This window comes from Thunnus thynnus, chromosome 3 (genome assembly GCF_963924715.1).
Source record: "Thunnus thynnus chromosome 3, fThuThy2.1, whole genome shotgun sequence".
Taxonomy (NCBI): Eukaryota; Metazoa; Chordata; class Actinopteri; order Scombriformes; family Scombridae; genus Thunnus; species Thunnus thynnus.
In genome coordinates this window covers 546,100-564,538 of record NC_089519.1, presented here as the reverse complement: position 1 = coordinate 564,538, position 18,439 = coordinate 546,100, and the positions used below count along the sequence as shown (strand labels likewise).

General features: G+C 40.2%; 1 protein-coding gene across 10 annotated transcripts in view; it reads left to right on the top strand.

The window, feature by feature from the left end:
* kdm4c (lysine (K)-specific demethylase 4C) overlaps positions 1–15,530 on the top strand; it is a 31,906-nt gene extending 16,376 nt beyond the window's left edge. For 3 of the 10 annotated variants that reach the window (XM_067578578.1, XM_067578560.1, XM_067578550.1), the window contains exons 14-22: positions 1,749–1,992; positions 4,114–4,190; positions 4,714–4,769; positions 4,890–4,998; positions 9,834–10,028; positions 10,780–10,950; positions 12,771–12,890; positions 13,894–13,986; positions 14,126–15,530. In XM_067578578.1, the coding sequence (XP_067434679.1) occupies positions 1,749–1,992; positions 4,114–4,190; positions 4,714–4,769; positions 4,890–4,998; positions 9,834–10,028; positions 10,780–10,950; positions 12,771–12,890; positions 13,894–13,986; positions 14,126–14,293 (1,233 nt within the window). In that variant the 3' untranslated portion in view covers positions 14,294–15,530. Of the gene's footprint in view, positions 1–1,748; positions 1,993–4,113; positions 4,191–4,713; positions 4,770–4,889; positions 4,999–9,833; positions 10,029–10,779; positions 10,951–12,770; positions 12,891–13,044; positions 13,126–13,234; positions 13,309–13,893; positions 13,987–14,125 lie in introns of all 10 variants that reach the window. The other 7 variants (XM_067578604.1, XM_067578596.1, XM_067578586.1 and 4 more) reach the window with 7 other exon arrangements.
* Positions 15,531–18,439: the final 2,909 nt, after the last annotated feature.

The window sequence follows — 18,439 nt, the reverse complement described above, 5'->3', positions numbered from 1 at the left end:
ATCCAAAATACGTCACAGTTCCATCAGTGCATACATTTATTGCAACATGGCCCCCATGAGGACGTATACAGACTCAAGCGTAAACACACCTTAAATATGATTTCACTGTATTTTCTAGTCACTGAGCTGAAGATGGAGAAATCAATACCAGCAGCTCAGATACAGTTGGACTCTTTGCTGCTGCCCCTTAAAGGATATGGTTAGTGATTTTCTATATTTTTGTTATTGTCAACAAATCTCATGTGCAGAGCCAGAGCCCAGTGCAGCAGTGTGCTTCACTGACGTGTTTTTAATAGTTTTTTTGATAACAATGGAGGTCTACGGCACAGAGGAATAAGATATATCAGGCTTTGGATACACACACAATACTTGTAAGTAGGATCAGTTCATTGTTGGTTTGGCTCTGCACATGAGCTTTGTTGACAATAGGAAACATATACAAAATCACCAGATATATCCTTTTCCATATCTTAATCCTGTCTGTTCCTGAAATAATTACATCCCCGATTACATACACTGGTTTCTGATGAACTGGCTTGTCCTGTAATTTCAGTCCAGTCCGGAGAGACATATCTGGGCTTCAACTTAAATTACACATTAAATTTTAAAAGTGAAGAAAATGAAGAAGTAGGAATTAATTTTGCTAACCTGATGGATTAACAACATCAGTCAGTTCATTGAATGAAGGAGAAAGTAAAGATTAAACTGGTTGTTGTAAAACCATATTAGCCTTGTTACAGGTTTATGTTTGGTGAGATACCAGATACCAGATACCCAGATACCCAGATACCCAGATACCCAGATACCAGATACCCAGATACCCAGATACCCAGATACCAGATACCCAGATACCAGATACCAGATACCCTGATACCCTGATACCCTGATACCCTGATACCAGATACCAGATACCAGATACCCAGATACCAGATACCCTGATACCCTGATACCCTGATACCAGATACCCAGATACCCAGATACCCAGATACCCAGATACCAGATACCAGATACCAGATACCCAGATACCCAGATACCCAGATACCCAGATACCAGATACCCAGATACCCAGATACCCAGATACCCAGATACCAGATACCAGATACCAGATACCCAGGTACCAGATACCAGATACCCAGATACCAGATACCCAGATACCCAGATACCCAGATACCCAGATACCCTGATACCCTGATACCCTGATACCCAGATACCCAGATACCCAGATACCAGATACCCAGATACCCAGATACCAGATACCCAGATACCCAGATACCAGATACCAGATACCCAGATACCCAGATACCCAGATACCCAGATACCCAGATACCCAGATACCCGATACCCAGATACCCAGATACCCAGATACCCAGACACCCAGACACCCAGATACCCAGATACGCTGCCCTGTTCTTACTGTAAAAGCATAACCTCCATATTCAGAAAGAAGTATTCAGGTGCTTTGCTGTTGTCTGTGTTAATAATTAAATCACACTTAAATAATTACTGATAAATAATACTAATATTAAAATGTGATGAAGGTCACTCGCTTTTCCCACAGCTTATCGTTGTCTTATTAGAGAAGCAGCTCCTGTTATTTGCCGCTGGCTAAAATAATGTCCGGAGCGACAACCTTTATTATGAGGCAGGAGGTTAAATATTTTATTATCCACCTCCCCTTGTGATATTAATCCTGTCCAATTAGGGCTTAAAAAGAACATGAAAATCACCCTTTTCTTTTCCTCCCATAGGCTGAAGACAAAGCAGAGGACAACAGACCTTTCATAGCTAAGGACACTTCCAGATCCTCCTCTCCCAAGGAGGGCTCCACACGTCCCTGTAGAGGTCTGAGGAGGACCAAGCCCCTGGTCCCAGAGATCTGCTTTTCATTCCGGGAGCAGAACTGCCCTCCGACTCCCACAAACCCTCTGCTGCAGGAAGACGGTACCTCCCCTCTGCTCTACTGCCAGGGCTGTTGCCTGCAAGTCCACGCAAGTACGTACACACCAGAGGAGAGTAGTGTGTGCATGAGAGAGAGAGAGAGAGAGAGAGAGATGAGCCTATGGTTGATACTGGTGTTGTAAGTATAGTTTATAGTTTTTGAACTCGTGTATGTACCACCTACCACACCAAGCCACATTTGTTTGTTTCTACATGTTGTGCTTGTCTCTATGATGTCATTGTAACAGAGTCAGTGGGTTTAAACCTTGACTCACTCTTTCTCAGTACCCCCCCTCTACCTCCCCCCGACCCCACTTTCTCTGTGGTTTGGAGTATTTTATTTCCCTCGTCAGCCGAATGAGGGTGAATCCTCTGTCTTCACCACACATACTTCCTGTCCAGAAGCCCCAAGTCAATGCAACATGCCCTCACACACAGTCTTCAAAAACCCCCGAAGCCTTTCTGTATCACTAGAAACACAGAAGCAAAACACACACTTTATCTCAATCCTTTATTCACACACATTTTGCCAATATCCTCAGCTTTCAGTCAGTCTGCTGCTGACATGTGTACACACTTACTTTTGAGAGTCCCAAAGCGTTCTTTCTCACCTACTGTTCCGAATCCGCAGCTTTAAAATGACATTTCTTATCCTTCAGTCAGCTGCAATCCCTCCGACTTTATTGCCATAAGTGTTGATCCCACTTTATGTTGAAGTCTGGAGGGTCTCGCTGTTGCGTATGTGCTTAACTTAAACTGTACATGTTCCTTATGTGTTCAGTTGCTGTGTGTGTGTGTGGATGTCGGGTGGGAGTAGTAGATGAAGTCTATGTCATCTGACACTGATGAAAAAGCCACAAGTTTGGTTTTGAGACCGAACAATAAGTACAAGTTGGCGTTGCTTTCCTTCTCTACTGTTATTTGAACTCGGGGAAAGGAAAGAGAGGTGAGCTTAGATTTGGTTTGGTTTCGTGATGGATAGCGGAGGAAAAGAACAGACATACACACATATACAGACTTTTAAGTGTTTGTTACAAATAAAAAATTCCCCCCAGCTTATGTGTCTAAAGCCTCGAGCCTGTGGATTTTAACCAACTGCCAGCTTTGAAAAAAAATCACATTTGTCTTACTTTTAAATTCCAAAATGTTTTTCTGTGAGAGACCACCAGCACTTTATTTTTTTCATAAAGTGTTTGTGCTGCACTGACACAAAGTGGCTGTTTTTGTCTGCCGTGTCATGTGGGTTACAAAAGGCTAACAGCGTCAGTGTCTGAAATGAAAGTATATTGTCACGCCGGTGTAGAGCTGCACACAACAGCGGAATCACATTTGGCTGTTTTCATATAGACTATCTGCCAATCAGAAAACTCATTGGCATGAGTCTCAGTGATGATTTCGACCATATTAACGCAGCAACATGCAACAGAGTCATGGGAACGTTTTTTTAGCAGCTGAATATGATGCAAGATTTGAATTGCAGCCTACTCGAATCGCTGACATAAAACGTCGGGCTTGCATATGGATTTATCAGAATAATGAGACAACACACACGTATTTCTGTTTAAATCGACATTTTATAGCCTAATTATTTTACTTCATTTTAAACATTAAAAACATGTAAATAAATAAACAAATGAAACGCTATGAAATAATAACTTCCCGTCTTCAACAGGAAGTTATTAGTCTTATTTATTACAACTGCTTGACTTGAAGAATCTCAGTCGATTGAGATGCTTCAACTCATTGGCTTTCGGGGGGGTGGGGGGGCGGGGGGGTCAGTGCAGGTCTGGCATGGCTGTAGCAGCTGCTGCTGCTCTTTGATATGCAGATGAACACACAAACCCATCAGATGCATTTAAAGACAAAGATGTAGATGTGCAGCACCTCCTCCTGGTGTAACCATAGAGATCTCAGTTTCCACATAGTCTGCAATACTGTGCTTTTTTTTCTGCATGGAACAGTGCCACCTTTCTGTTGATAATTAGTGGAAACAATGTGGATGTGGCGTTTTCGATTGACGTAGCGTTTGCTATCAAGTTTGCTGTTCTCTGAATGGTTCACTGATGCCGCACACAAGCTCAGACTCAAACAGTTCAACAGTTCAGAGTGAAAATCAAGATAGAAACTCTTACATAGATTTATATTTTCATTTCTAACAATCTCTAATTTCTTTAGGTTGCTATGGTGTTCCTGCAGATGACGTCAGCGAACAGTGGTCATGTGATCGCTGCACAGAAGGAAGCTTTACGGCGGTAAGAACATTTACACACAGTCCTCTGTGTGATGTCACCCTGCCTTCATGTTATCTTCATGAATTGTGTTTTGATAGATTACTAAATTAGCTTATTTAGTATATCATTTCTCAGATAGACCTTCCTCCCCTCCGCATCTCTTCCACTAGAAAATAAAAGCTACAGTTCATGGTTTGATTATTAAAACAAATATGACCGTAGTCTCTCTCTCTCACCAGTGATGTCAGTGCCACCGTTTCTCAAATTAAAGACAGAATTTCCCATAATCCTCATTTTTGGTCTCACAAAGATGTTGCTATTTGTTTGTATTGTTGCGTAGTACCTGGCTTTACTGATGAATAAATGTAAACATTGACTCACTGTGAGAATACCTTTAACTACATTTATGCTGAAAGAACAACTGTTACAACAGTTTTTTTTCTTTTCTTAAGATAAAACAACTCTATATTCCCCATGAATCTGACCCAGAACTGCATGCAGTGCAGAGATGATAAATCTCTGTCGTCTCCTTTTGTTTCCTCAGGAATGCTGTCTCTGTAACCTCAGAGGTGGAGCTCTGAAGAAAACCCAAAACGACAAGTGAGACAAGCTTTTGTTCTGTGATTAGCGCTGCATACTCATCTGTGATCTGACAGACGAATGAATAGTCTGTGTCTTAATCATCCTAATGTATTAATTTGTTTATTTGTGTGTGTGTAGATGGGCCCATGTGATGTGTGCAGTAGCACTACCAGAGGCGAGGTTCAGCAACGAAGCCAAGAGGGGTCCCATTGACACCAGTAGGATCCCCATGCAGCGATACAAACTGGTGAGAAGACAAACACACACACACACACACACACACACACACACACACACACACACACACACACACACAGATGCAGTGCTGGTATTCCCCAGGTCCTTGAGGACTGGCTCGGTCTAATTAATGAAGTGTTCACAGTTCTAATTAACAATGTGAGACGAACATGCCCGCAATCAAAGCTAGATAATTAACCACTGGTGGGTGGGATTGGGGGGGTTTGTGTGTGTGCGGGGTGTTTGCCTTTACATGTGTGGGCGTGTGTGTGTGTGTGTGTGTGTGTATGTTTGCTTAATGAGAGAGCTGCAGTGTGTCTCAACAGACCTGACATGGTACCACTATAGTTAGCTCTGTGCTGCAGGCACCATGATAGCTCAGCAGAAAGCAAAGTGTTGGAGAAGGTACAACACAAGATGGATAACAGAGACGAACACTGCCTGTCCATTCACAGCTTCCATTATTGTCATTATCAGCAGTGAGAATTGCATACAAAGGGAAGCTTGAGCTTTAGAAGAAGCATATAGTGTATGATTGATCAGGACATGAGTTGGAACTCCGTTTGCTTTCCTAAGATAACAATAAAAGAGCTGAGAGTGGCAGTGTAGCTGTGTTTGACTGTAAATATACTGAGCTAAAACAAATACAATCTAATGACCCTGCTATAAATTCTGCCTTCATGAAGGTTGTAATGTTCAGTTTTTGTTGGTTGTTTTGGAGACTGCAGTTCAAGCTGCTGTTGTATTTTATTGTCTTACACTGAAAGGTGCTTTTAATATTTACTCCACCTTTGCAACACAATACTATAAAGTTGAATATGGTTAAGTGTACATAATTAACTTGCAACTGAGTGTATAATCTTCAACTTCAAAATGCCAAGATCATACTTTAATTTGAAAGAAGCAGCCACACGAGGTTCCTGTATGAGTGCTGAAAATACTGCTGCACTTTCAATGAGTAGGGACACAAAGTTTGTGGACACAGTGACATTACCCACAGGGGTATTTACAAGGATATGGTTCATATCTGTTCACACCACACTGAAATTAAGCTCATTTAGATGTGACAGCATAAACCACAATGACAGTTTCCATATCCATGAGCCCAAATCTGAACAAAATGAAAATTGTAGTTGAGACTAGAAAGGCGGGGCGCTCATAAAAAGCCCTCGATGATGATTGCAAGGAACAGAGAATATAGAGAATGTAGTAAATTGTTTTCAGTTTGTCAGTGCAGTTTTTTTTCTTGACACCACATATGAACTTTCTAGCAACACAGCTGAACAGCTGAAATGAATGCCCAACTATATATACAGTATATTTAATGTATTGCTTCTTGTGTTTCTGATCTGAAGATGTTTCTATGACAGCGTCTGTTTGCTGACACGACACACAAAGTTTTTACTTTCTGCAGCCAGTTTTTTCACTAATGAACATGCTGACACAAGTACTTTTTCGATGGTCTCGTGTTTTAGTTGATGAAAAAACAGATGGGCCTCTTTGAAAACAACCTATTTCACTTCTAAATGAAGATAAAACATGAAATAAATAATCTCGTTTCCATCACTCAAAAAAAAGATTTCCAGTTCTGTGGAGACGTGGTGCCATGTTGGTGCCACATTGGTGCCATGTTGGTGCCACATTGGTGCCACATTGGTGCCACGTTGGTGCCATGTTGGTGCCATGTTGGTGAGACAGAGTTTATATGAATTGATGTTTAAACTGAGGAAGATCTTTCTTTTGTCCGATCCATCATTTGTATGTTCACTGCGTTTTGAGCCACGTGTTTTGAAGCTCGCATTGGACCCATCGCCCCTGCAGCAGCTCAGCACATTCATAATTTACTATCACCCAACACACACACACGCACACAAGCGGGCACACATACACATTCATAATTTACTGTGGGAATGTTCTTAACGCATGGCTCAACACAGGCACCCAAATACACCTCAGAGAAGGCACAAGCATGGCGAAAAGTGGGTTAGACTCACACACACATTAAAATATAAAACCATGGTAACGTTCTCACACTATTTTATCTTCTCATACACAGACGTTGTTTTTCTAGCAAGAAATGTCCATAAATACTGATTTACACACACACACAGCCCCCTACATGCACAGGGCATGTTGCATGCCAGTCAGAATCTTGTCATGCTGGCCTCAATAGGTGGACGAGACAGTCAGGCCAGTTCATCAGCACACTGCTGTCCATAATGGAGGAGGTATGGGGAAAAAGCTTTATGAAATGTAGGCCAAGTTAGTCACCAAGAAAAGCAGCGAGTGAAAGTCCCGCAGATCAGAAATAGAGGAGCCATGAAGCAGTAGAGGCTTTATTAACAGAAAAAAAGGATCAAGTGAAGGATTTTCATCACCCACTTTAAATTAAGCATTCACATTACCTCTCCGGGTTTCCTTGCAAGAAGAAAAGAGGACTTTTCCGAGAGTCTTTTTGTACACAATACCTCCTGATCCGCTGCTGATATGTGAATTAAGTAGGCTAAGCTGATAATTGTAAAGGTGAAAGCAGCCCTGCTGTAGAGGTTAAATTAAATTAATGCTGTCTAGGTGAACTAATTAGATCAGCTATTGATTTTTCAAAGAAATCAACAGAGGGCATTCATTTCAGAGGCTTTGCTGATAAGGACGGAGACTTTTCAAAAGTTTTGTAGTGGCACAGCATCACCTTCCTAAGCACCTATCAAATGCTGAGCTATTCTCTCTGTGTAATGAACATTTCCTATTATATATATATATACCAGGGAACTGAAACATCTTCAGGAGCTTTTTAATATTGTAATATCTCTATACTCTCACATATGCTGTTCAGACTCATCATGTACTTCCACAGATCTGATAAGACAGCGATATGACAGTTAAGTTCAGTTAGTCATCAGGTCCTTTTTATAGGCATGAATTCATATTTACAAACCAGCTAATTCCCACTTGAGCTCATTTACCGCTGAGACACATCCTCTGGGGAGTTTGTCTATATATAGGCATATTACTGTCAACATGTATGGATATTTCAGTATGGATTCACTGGCTGGAATTAGATTAATGAATAAATTACCTTCAAAGAGACGTGAAACCGCACCGCAAGAGGGAGGAAGACACGGCGAGGAGAAGCTGAGCAGCGTTTTATTAGGAGAGAGTGAAGGAAACGGAGTGAGATGGGAGGTATGGAAACGGGGTGAAAGAGAAATGGGGAGAAGGGTTATAATGGGAGGATGTCGTCATTTTTTCCCCTCAGTGGGAGAGCACGGGATTTGTGGGAGAGGAGGAGGAGAAGGGAGATGCCACAGCGAAGGAAATGGACTTGATGGGCTGCTTGGTGCAGAAAACCGAGGAATGGCCTTAAAAATTTAGGTGTGAGTGTGTTTGTGCATGGATGCATGGCAGTGTTTGTGTGTGGGGTGTGTATGTGTATTACACCCACCACTATACAGTTGTGTACTGCTCACAGACCTCAAGTTGGGTGGGGGGGGGGAAAAAAATACCACAACATAGACATTGCAGCGCTGGTTTGTTGTGGAAACCTCAAATGATGTCATCTCATTGGTCTTATTTGAGGGTTTCCTTGTATTGTAGCGGTGAAATAACCGGGGTCTCTCTCTCTCTCCATCCTCCTTTTATTCTCTAGTATCTACGTTTTGTTTACACCGCAGTATCCAATAACAGAGTGTTGAGCAGATTTCACAGATATGATTATTTGGAGCACATAATGGTTTTCAATGATGTTAGAGCTTCGTGGTGATTCACTTAGTGGTCTTTTGTCTTTAATTGGCTGCCGTTTTCTCTTGAATCCATATTCAAAGTCTCTCAAGTGGAAATCCAGATTTTAAGTTCCTCATTTATTATCCCACTCTAAAGACTACATTATTGAAGAAAGTCAGGTTTCCTTCTCTGTAATACAGACACTCCATGACAGTCAGTGTTTTATAGTTTGCAAATTGAAAGTGACAAGAAGAGAAGAGAAGATGTGACAGAAGGTCTTTATCCTCTTTAACTGTCCTCTTTAACCTGTCCTCAGTCAATGTACGCAGATATCCCAGCTGTGCTCAAATCGATAATAAATTCTTCATACTTGCATACTTTGCTTACTGAATTCTTTATACTATTCAGTGTGTACAATGCACCATGAATAATGCACCACATGTGCTTTCATACTTCAGCAGGAGCGATCGGTTGTAAAAACTCAAATAAGAATTTTTCCCACGCATGATGTCATCCTGCTTTAATCTCTGTGTAAATGTCCTTTGAGCAGGACGCCATGTAGGGACCAACGAGGTGAAAAAAACCATTTTGGGATAATTGATATATTTAAGGGATACGTCTGGTAATATTCTATATTTATTTCATGAAGAGACCAAAACCAACAATGAGTTGATCTACTGAAGTGTTGCCTGTGTAGAGCTGATATAGTTTATTCATCTGTGTTATTGTTATTGTAAATGAGACTCACTGTTGGACTGCTGCTGGAAGTACTCACTAGAGGATCAAATGGTGAAAACAGTCCCCAACAAATACAATATATTTACTGAAACATGTCCTTAAAACTACAACGTCCGTCTGTTCAAAGAAATTATTTCGCTTTTTTTAAAATGAAATGATATATGTGTGAGACATTTTTAAAGATTTTTGCTTCAGTGGACTCGGGGCTGAGTGCCACTGGCAGGGAAGGAGAGACAGACTGAGGCGTTGTTGGTTTTGGTCTTTTCATGGGATTTGTTAAATAAATAAGTAGATAAATATCCAGCATTGCCCTTTAAAGAACTTGGACTCAGCTGGTTAGTGTCAGTCTGGTATTGACAGTTTGCTCTGGTCTGCATGTGTTTACAGAAGTGCATCTATTGTCGTAAGCGCTGCGCGGGGAAGCGGCAGGCAGGTGCTTGTATCCAGTGCTCATGTGGCCGGTGTCCCACCTCCTTTCATGTGACCTGTGCCCATGCTGCCGGTGTAATCATGGAGCCTGATGATTGGCCGTATGTCGTGTCAATCACCTGCCATAGACACCAATCACGGAGCTCTTCAGCTGTAAGTTATAGGACAGGTGTTTACTACAGTCAGCTGCTGTCAACTGAATGGACATGGCAATGTGTTGGCATTTTTAGACCCCCGTCAAACTTGTACACCTACAGCATAGTTAAGTAAAAGCGGACATATGAATGTTGGTCACATCTCTAAAAACACATCTCGGTATATTAGGAGAGAACACGGCACACTGGTTGATGTGTAGAGTAAAAAACATTAAACTACACCATTTATTATCTCATTGCTCAGCAGGCATATCTCTTTCAGATGCGTTATTATTTGCCTCAAAGGGTCGTTTCACATAAATAACAAAAATATATCTTCTCTCGTTGACCTCTGCTGGTATCTAGTACTGCAGATACCGTCGTCATGGTTTTATTTGCACGATGCAAACAGTTCACTGTGACGTCTGCGGGTTTCCAGGGACACTAATACTGGAAACAAGCACAACCACTGAATTAAAGAGCAGTTTTTAAAAGCTTTGTGCGCTGCAAATTCCATTCACCTCTACTGTATCCGAGTGGTGGCAGATAAAACCAAAACTAATTGCACGGTTAGATATCACCAGAGATGTAAGTAAGAAAACATGTCTTTCTGTTATTTATGTAAACTGACCCTTTGAAAGGAAATCAAAGTAACTGTAGTCATCACTTGCCATATAATGATGTAGTATTGTAGAGGAAGCTTGACATTATGCTGTACTAATTGTTCTACATGAGTCTAATCGCTGCTCTTTGCTCTCTTTCTACACTAGAAGCAGCGAGCATGCCAAGCATCTATCTCACTGGGCCAGACGGTGATCTCCAAACACAAGAACCTGCGCTACTACAGCTCCAAGGTCACGCAGATCACGTCCCAGACGTTCTACGAGGTCATGTTTGATGACGGCTCCTTCTCCAACGATACCTACCCCGAGGATATAGTGGTGAGGATTCGTTTAATTAGACTCACGTTCAAGAGGTCACCTCACAGTTGTATGAGGTCGTATCAGACACTAAATATTGGTTCTAAAATGATCATTGCATGAGAGACTACAGGTAAACGTGTTTTAAGGCAGCGCTCCAACTCTTAAGGATATGATGTGACCATATATAATGTCAGATAAAAGGACAGGTCCTAAAACAATAGTCAGGTTGCCTGTATGTTCATTGACATCCTGTAATCATTCCTCCATGAAGAGATCCCTTCATAACACACTTTCAATGTATGTGATGGGAAACTACATCAGTCCTTCTTCTTGTTTTTAAGCTAATACGAAGCTTCATCCGTCCAAATGAGTCAAATCAAGTCAACATCTTTCAAAGTTTCTGTCTTTTTAGTGTTAAATTCATTCTTTTTGTTATAATCCCTCCACTGTGGTTGAACAGGAAAACGTTTGTCGAGACTTTAACTGGAAAATATCCACTTCATTGAACTAACTCAGATGGCTGAAGCCTCATTTTACTGTCAGATAACTTTTCAAAACATTTTTGATCAAAACAAGGTTGTGGAGTTTGTCGCTTGACGTAATGGTCAGTAGTGTTCATGTGGGCTCCTGACTGTTGTTTTAAGACAGAACTTCTCTTTTAAGACTAACAAAGTGTCAGATTGATGCAATTATATAAGCAGCTTTTCTATTGTCGTTGTACTAATGAACTGTTGGCGGCTCCGTCTGCACCATGCAGACAACAATATGACTTCCTACAGAAGGTAATTCTTCATTTATAGAGCTGCTGTGTTCATATGTCACCATGAGACCTGGCTAAGTGTATTAACTAATCACCACACCTTTCAATCACATTCAAGGTGCTCAAGACCACCACTTTGCACTGCTGGTTGTGTTTGTGTAATTCAAATAAGGCCTTCTTAATCTTACCTCATGTTGTGCATCTGAAAACCCAAATTCTCTCATTATATAAACTTACTGAGATTACCATGAAAAACACGGATTCACATTGAAATAGAACATCAGAGGAGTGTTGAGTTGTCATGGTAACAGCAAATAATTACTGACCAATTACTGAGTAGATGAGTTGAGTTTGTTCAAGTGATTGTGGTAATGGATATGTCTCAACTGGTGAGTGTAATAGTGTTTAAGAGAAGTGTTTGTGTGTTACAGCTCCAGTAGGACAGAATATCGTTCAACCAATGAATTCTTACTTAAATAAAACGGTTCAATTGAATTATTTGTTTTACCTAAAAACTATATGATGTTGTATAAAACATCAAAATCATGATAAAAATCAAAACTTGGATCATCGATGAATACTTGCTGTTAACATTTGTCATTTCTAATTAATTCATTATCTACCTGTCAGATTTTAATCTGTAGGAGGAATTTAAACATGTCTCTCAGTCTGTGTATTGTTTATATGTTGCAGCAGCTTAGAAAGTCTTTCAGATGTGAGGAATGTGTTTGTTTTCTCCTCGTACATTAACATTATACTCATATTATGTCAATGATAAGGTGTTAAAATGATGAGTTTGAAATGTTTGCAGCAGAACTGGTAAATGATGTACTACACCAAAAGTAAGCTTATCAAAATGCCCCACTGATTCCAGCAGTAGGATAAAAGGCTCCTGAATGAACCATGACATGAACCTCAATCCAACACTAATCCTCAACCTACGATGAGACTTCTCAATGTCAGAGCTGGCAAAATGTTCCCACTCTGGATGACCTTTCTTATTTTTGTCTTTTTTGAGGACATGTTAACATCCTCAGGCTCTTACACGGACCAACCATTATTCTCTTGTATTTTTTAGAGCAGAGATTGTGCAAACTTGGGTCCTCCTGAGGTGGGGGAAGCTGTTCAAGTGAAATGGCCCGATGGCCTCTTCTATGGTGCCAAATACCTCGGATCCAACGTCTCCTACATGTACCAGGTACACACACGTACTGTATTATAGAGAAACTGTGCACAAGCAGCCCGGTTATGCAGATTTAATCATTTTCCTGTGAGTGTTGAATAAAACTTGCAAGCTCAGTTGTGGGTCAAAGCAACACAGCAGTAAACTTGTTGAACTCCCTCAACGTCAGAATGATTGTGACTCTGCTGACGTCGTCGAGGTCCGCAGGTCTGTGCGTGGAGAGGTGGAGGGAGAGAAGAAGAAAGAGGAGGTGAGGGAGGTGCTAAAGTCATGGTCACTAAAAAAGAGGAGTGGAGATGAGATGGAAGATGACGGGAGGGTGAAAAGATAAATATAAAGCAAAATCTATTCACACACAGAGTAAAAGCAGATGGGCAGAGAAAAGAGAGACGTGGAGAGCGAGATACAGCGAGAAGAGGAAGATGAGAAGGAGGTGACAATCTGCATTATTCAAACTCACTGAAATATTCACTAAGCTGAGAGTCATGCGGCTTCCACTTAAAGCTTTATTTAGTTGAGCTGGGAATCAACCATTAGTTATGCACAAATGCATCTGTGATGCACACACTCAGTTTAAGATAGGGCGGATTTTTAGAAAAAGGCTGAACAAGAACTTTCCATTGTCAAGGTGTGTCGAGGTATCAGATAGTTTCAGGCTCTGCGTCAGCGCTCTAACCCACGTCTAACCCACGTCACTGCTTTCTGCTGTCGGCTGAGTGGGCGTTTCCATTTCAACAACCCGCAAAAAAACGCAGATGGAGTCGTCCTGTAAGAAAAAACACTCAAATGTTTCTTCAGTCTTCTGTGATAATAAACTGAATATCTTTGGCTTGTGGACTGTTTCTGTTTGGGAAATGATGATCTACAGTTTTCATCATTTTCTGACACATAAAGACTAATTGATCAATTGAGACAATAATCGACAGATTAATCCAAACTAAACCTAATATAAATGCAGTTCATGTATTTAAACTGCGTACGGTAGATAACTGCTGAATATTGTTGTGCTGTCTCTCAGGTGGAGTTTGAGGACGGGTCTCAGGTGCTGGCAAAGAGAGAAGACGTCTATACTTTAGATGAAGACCTACCTAAAAAGGTGAAGCGTAGACTTGTAAGTATTAGACTTAATGGGCAACACATAAACTTTAAAACGTAAAAGTTGAACAACGGCATGAACATGACAGATTATTTCCCTGCCTGGATAGTTTTCTTATTTACTCATCTGCGTTCTTCCACGTCTCCCTCAACAGTCCACGGCCTCAAGCATGCGTTTCCAGGACGCCTTCTTTACCACGCAAGGGGAGAGGAAACGGCAGCGAACACCCAATTCGCGATTCCAGAAAGACTATGTGGCCCTGCCAGGCCTCCGTACAACTGCCAAAAGCACATGGGAGCAACGCAGCCACAAAGGGAAATGAAGTCATGAGGAAGGATCAGTGAGAAATGAATGCACTGAGTTGTCAACAGTGGACGTAGAGGGGAGGTTGTTTGTTTGTGTGTGTGTGTGTGTGTGTGTGTGTGTGTGTGTGTGTGGATGTGTGTGTGTGTGTGGATGTGTGTGTGTGTGTGTATGTATGTATGTATGTATGTGTGTGTGTGTGTGTGTGTGTGTGTGTGTGTGTGTATCTACTTCCATCTTAACAGCTATTGCCTGGACGACTTCCCTGAATAGATCAGAGGAAATGACGTAAGGGAAAGGGTAATTTGGGTTAGATGGAGGTTCCAACATGTGTGTTTGTACATTATACATCAGTGATTGGTTGGTGGGTGGAGTGACAGGCTGGAGAAGAATTCTGATTGGACAGCTGGACTCTACAGAATGGGTTAATAGAGGGCATTGTTGCCTCATTTGCCTCGTGCTTTCACATCCGTCAGGGAAAAAAACAAACAAACTGTGACTTAACATTTGTCACATCACCCTTTTTTGAAATAAACCACAACTTTTTTCCTTGTACATGAAAAATTCAAAAGTGAGATTTTTCTAAATAGCTTGCCTATGGTAGGTTTTTTTGGGGGGGTCTGTTATTTCCAGTTTTTATTTTGAATATTTATGCACTTTGCTTGTAGTATTTTCCTCATGTCTTAATGTTTCTCCCCGCATGTTAAACACTGTCTCTAAACTGCTTCTGCTGGGCCGAGTCCAAGCACATCACAATGGCTTCCTCTCTGCACATTTCTTAATCAGTGCTGACAAAAATGTTAATTGTGTAATTTGACATTAAAAAAATGCATCAATAAAGAAAAAAAGGATTGATAACATGCTCCTAAGGTAAAGATTCAGACAGGAAGCCATTCCTGCGTGTTGGATTCTGGCTCTATTAACGTGAAATGCTACTGTTACTCTGTTGAATGAAACACATTGATGACATTATTTAAAATTTGTATTTATTTCTGGCTTGCTATAGTTAAACTATTGCTAACTGCTGTAAGGAAAACAATAAAAAATGCGTATTTGTTTTTTTTAAAAATTGAATTGTCATTAATTTATTGGCAATTCCAGGTGCAGTGGAATAGACTGCTTACTGTATGTGATGGTGTTCACTAGTTTGACTCTTGAATCCGGGTTAAATGTTTGATGCTGAAAATGAGTATTGGAACAATAATTTGAACAATAATCCATATTTAAATGGTTATTTTTATTAAAATATACACTACAATGTAATGTTGTGATTGTTATGTTGAAGAAAAGTGAAAAGAGAAACTATAAAGGAGATGAAATGAGAGGACATCGCCGATGCTGGATACGAATGAGTGTGACTGGAAAACACCGACAGAAAGAAGTTTACATGATGTTATTATTGCACTTCATTTTTCACTAGGAGAGGGGTTATTTTCTTTTTGGCATTAGTTTCAGTCTTTAAAAGATGATGTGATTTCTGAGAGATGAGAATTACAAGTATTTCCAGTATGTAAATAAGGTTGAGGAATGCAGCTAATGGTGTGTCAAGGTTTGAAGAAACATCTGTAGAAATAACTGTTCCTTGTTGAGCTGCTGGGTCAAGAGACATTTCCAGAGATACATTAGACATTTGTCTGTTGTAGAGAGGTTTCATCAGTATGATTTAGTATCTGCGTGTGAACAGCTGCCTCATGCTAAAAGATACCGAGCAGCAGACTCAGCACTGTTCTTCCAGCTGATCCTGAGGAGCCTGGCAGAACAGGCAGGAAGTGAAATCCAGGAGGCATCTTAAGTGTCCCTGGCGAAGGTTCAAAAAGCTTTGTACTCCCATGGACACCATGTTACAGTCTATTTCTGAAGGCTCTTTTTGATACTGAAGCCAAAGCAAGACAAGTCATCCTTGATGAAAATGCGAGCGAGGCCATACTGTACAATCATGCAACCCTGCAGTCTTTTCTCGTCTTTGGTTGGATAGTACCTGACACCTGACACACTATTCAAGCTTTACACTGGAGGCCTGCTCCAAAAAAACACACTCACTCATTTTGTCAAACTTTTTTGAAAATAACTAAGAACAATTTTTAAAACTTCTGTTCTTCTTTCTGGCAAAGCAGTGGAATAATATTCCTCCACTATATTATGAGTCTGGTTTTCTCGTGCATCATCTCCCAGCAGGTGTTTTATCACCTATCACACAGTAAAGAGGAAGAACAACAAACGGGTTAGGGTTAGTACTCCCACACAGATGATTTGACTCAAAAATAAATTGGTGAAGGCTGAACAGGAAGGACAAAACATACAGCAAACAAATAAACTAACTAATAAAAATTAAAATAAATCAACCACATTAAAAACATCAACTTTACGGAGATGTTAAAAGGTGATGGACCCGAGGAGTTTATAGGTAGTCTGTAATGAAGTGAATAAATGTAGGTTTTCAGTCTTGATTTTAAAGATTTCAATTGAACTTGCTTCTTTAACATGTATTTGATTCATCAGCCATTCAAGAGATAAAGGGCACGGTAGACAAATGCTCTGAAGCCAACTCATTGTTTGTTACCTGAAGGAATGACCAGGAGACCAGCATTGAGAGAGCAAAGAGGGAGTGCCGGTGTGTATAGTATGACTGGCTCAAATAGGTAGTGCAAGTTCATGCAATGCCTTATAAGTTAAAAGGAGAACGTTAAAACCAGCTGTAGCTAGAGAGGCTAGAACAGGTGTTTTATGGTCACATGTTGTGTGTTTTGATTCTAGCTGCAGCATTCTGAACAAACTGAAGACTTCTAGTAGCACAACTAGGAACACCAGAGAAAAGGACACAACAATAATCAAGTCTGGAAGATTGTAGTGTCACACAATGATAGAATAGGTTGGATTTTGGCAATATTACCAAGATGAAAAAATGCTGTCCTGGTGAAAGCCTTGATAAGAGACTAGAATGTCAGACAGGAATCAAAAATCACTCAAAAGGTTAAAATCAAAAGGTTTTTGATGGTTGAGCTATTAGAAATAATACAGCCATCAATGTTACCCCTCAGTCCTCATGCAAATGCCAATATTTGTCTGTTCCATCAACTAATAGCTCTGTTTTACCAGCATTTAACAGCAAAACATTCATACCCGTTCATTTAAAAAAAAGATTCTGATACATATGCCTCTAATTTAGGAGTTGGGAAAGACATTTGGCTTAACAGCTACATATAGCTGTGTACTGTCAGCATAGCAATGAAAATTAATACCACATTTGAAAATGATGTCAACCAGGGGAGCATGTAGATAGAAAAAAAGCATAGTGCCGAGGGCAGATCCCTGGGGTACCCCAAACTTCACTTTACACAATTCAGAGATTGCATTGGTGTAATTTACACTTTGAGTTCTATTTGATAAATATGAATGAAACCATGAAAGCACCCTCCCCTGGATACCAACATATATATATATGTATATATATATATATATATATATATGTGTGTGTGTGTGTGTTGGTATATATATATATATATATATATATATATATATATATATATATATATATATATATTAAGGAGCAGCAACAATGATGTAAAGTCAGAATCAGCAGTATTTAGTAGATCACTGAATACTTGTCAAGGCAGTAGAATGATGGAACTGAAAGCCAGATTGAAATTTATCAAAAACATTGTTGTTGGTTAAGTAGGCAGTAAGTTGATCAGCGACAGTCCTCTCAAGTAATTTCAATATAAAATGAAAATTAGGAAATTGGTCCATAATTGTTCAGAATTTGCAGATCAATAATAGTTTATTTTAAGCAGCGGTTTAATAATGGCAGTTTTAAAAGCTGAGGGTACAGAGCCCATGGAAAGTGACTTATTTATAATATCAAGAATAGGACTATTTAAAACAAGAAACAGTTCCTTAAAATGATCAGACAGTTTAGGGTCTAATATGCAGTTTGTAGGTTTGTAAACTGTGAAATAGTGCAGCTGGTCGGAGTCACAGTTCCTGCATTCATCAAAGTATTGGAGAGTTCATAGCCATCATTCTGAAAGGAGTGAAGACAACTGACTTTATCTCTAATTGAGTCAAACTAATTTGTGAAGAATTTCAGAGAATTGTCAGCATTGAATGACAAGTTGTTGGCAGAGGTATTCTGTGTGAGTTTAGCAACAGTATCAAACAGAAGCAA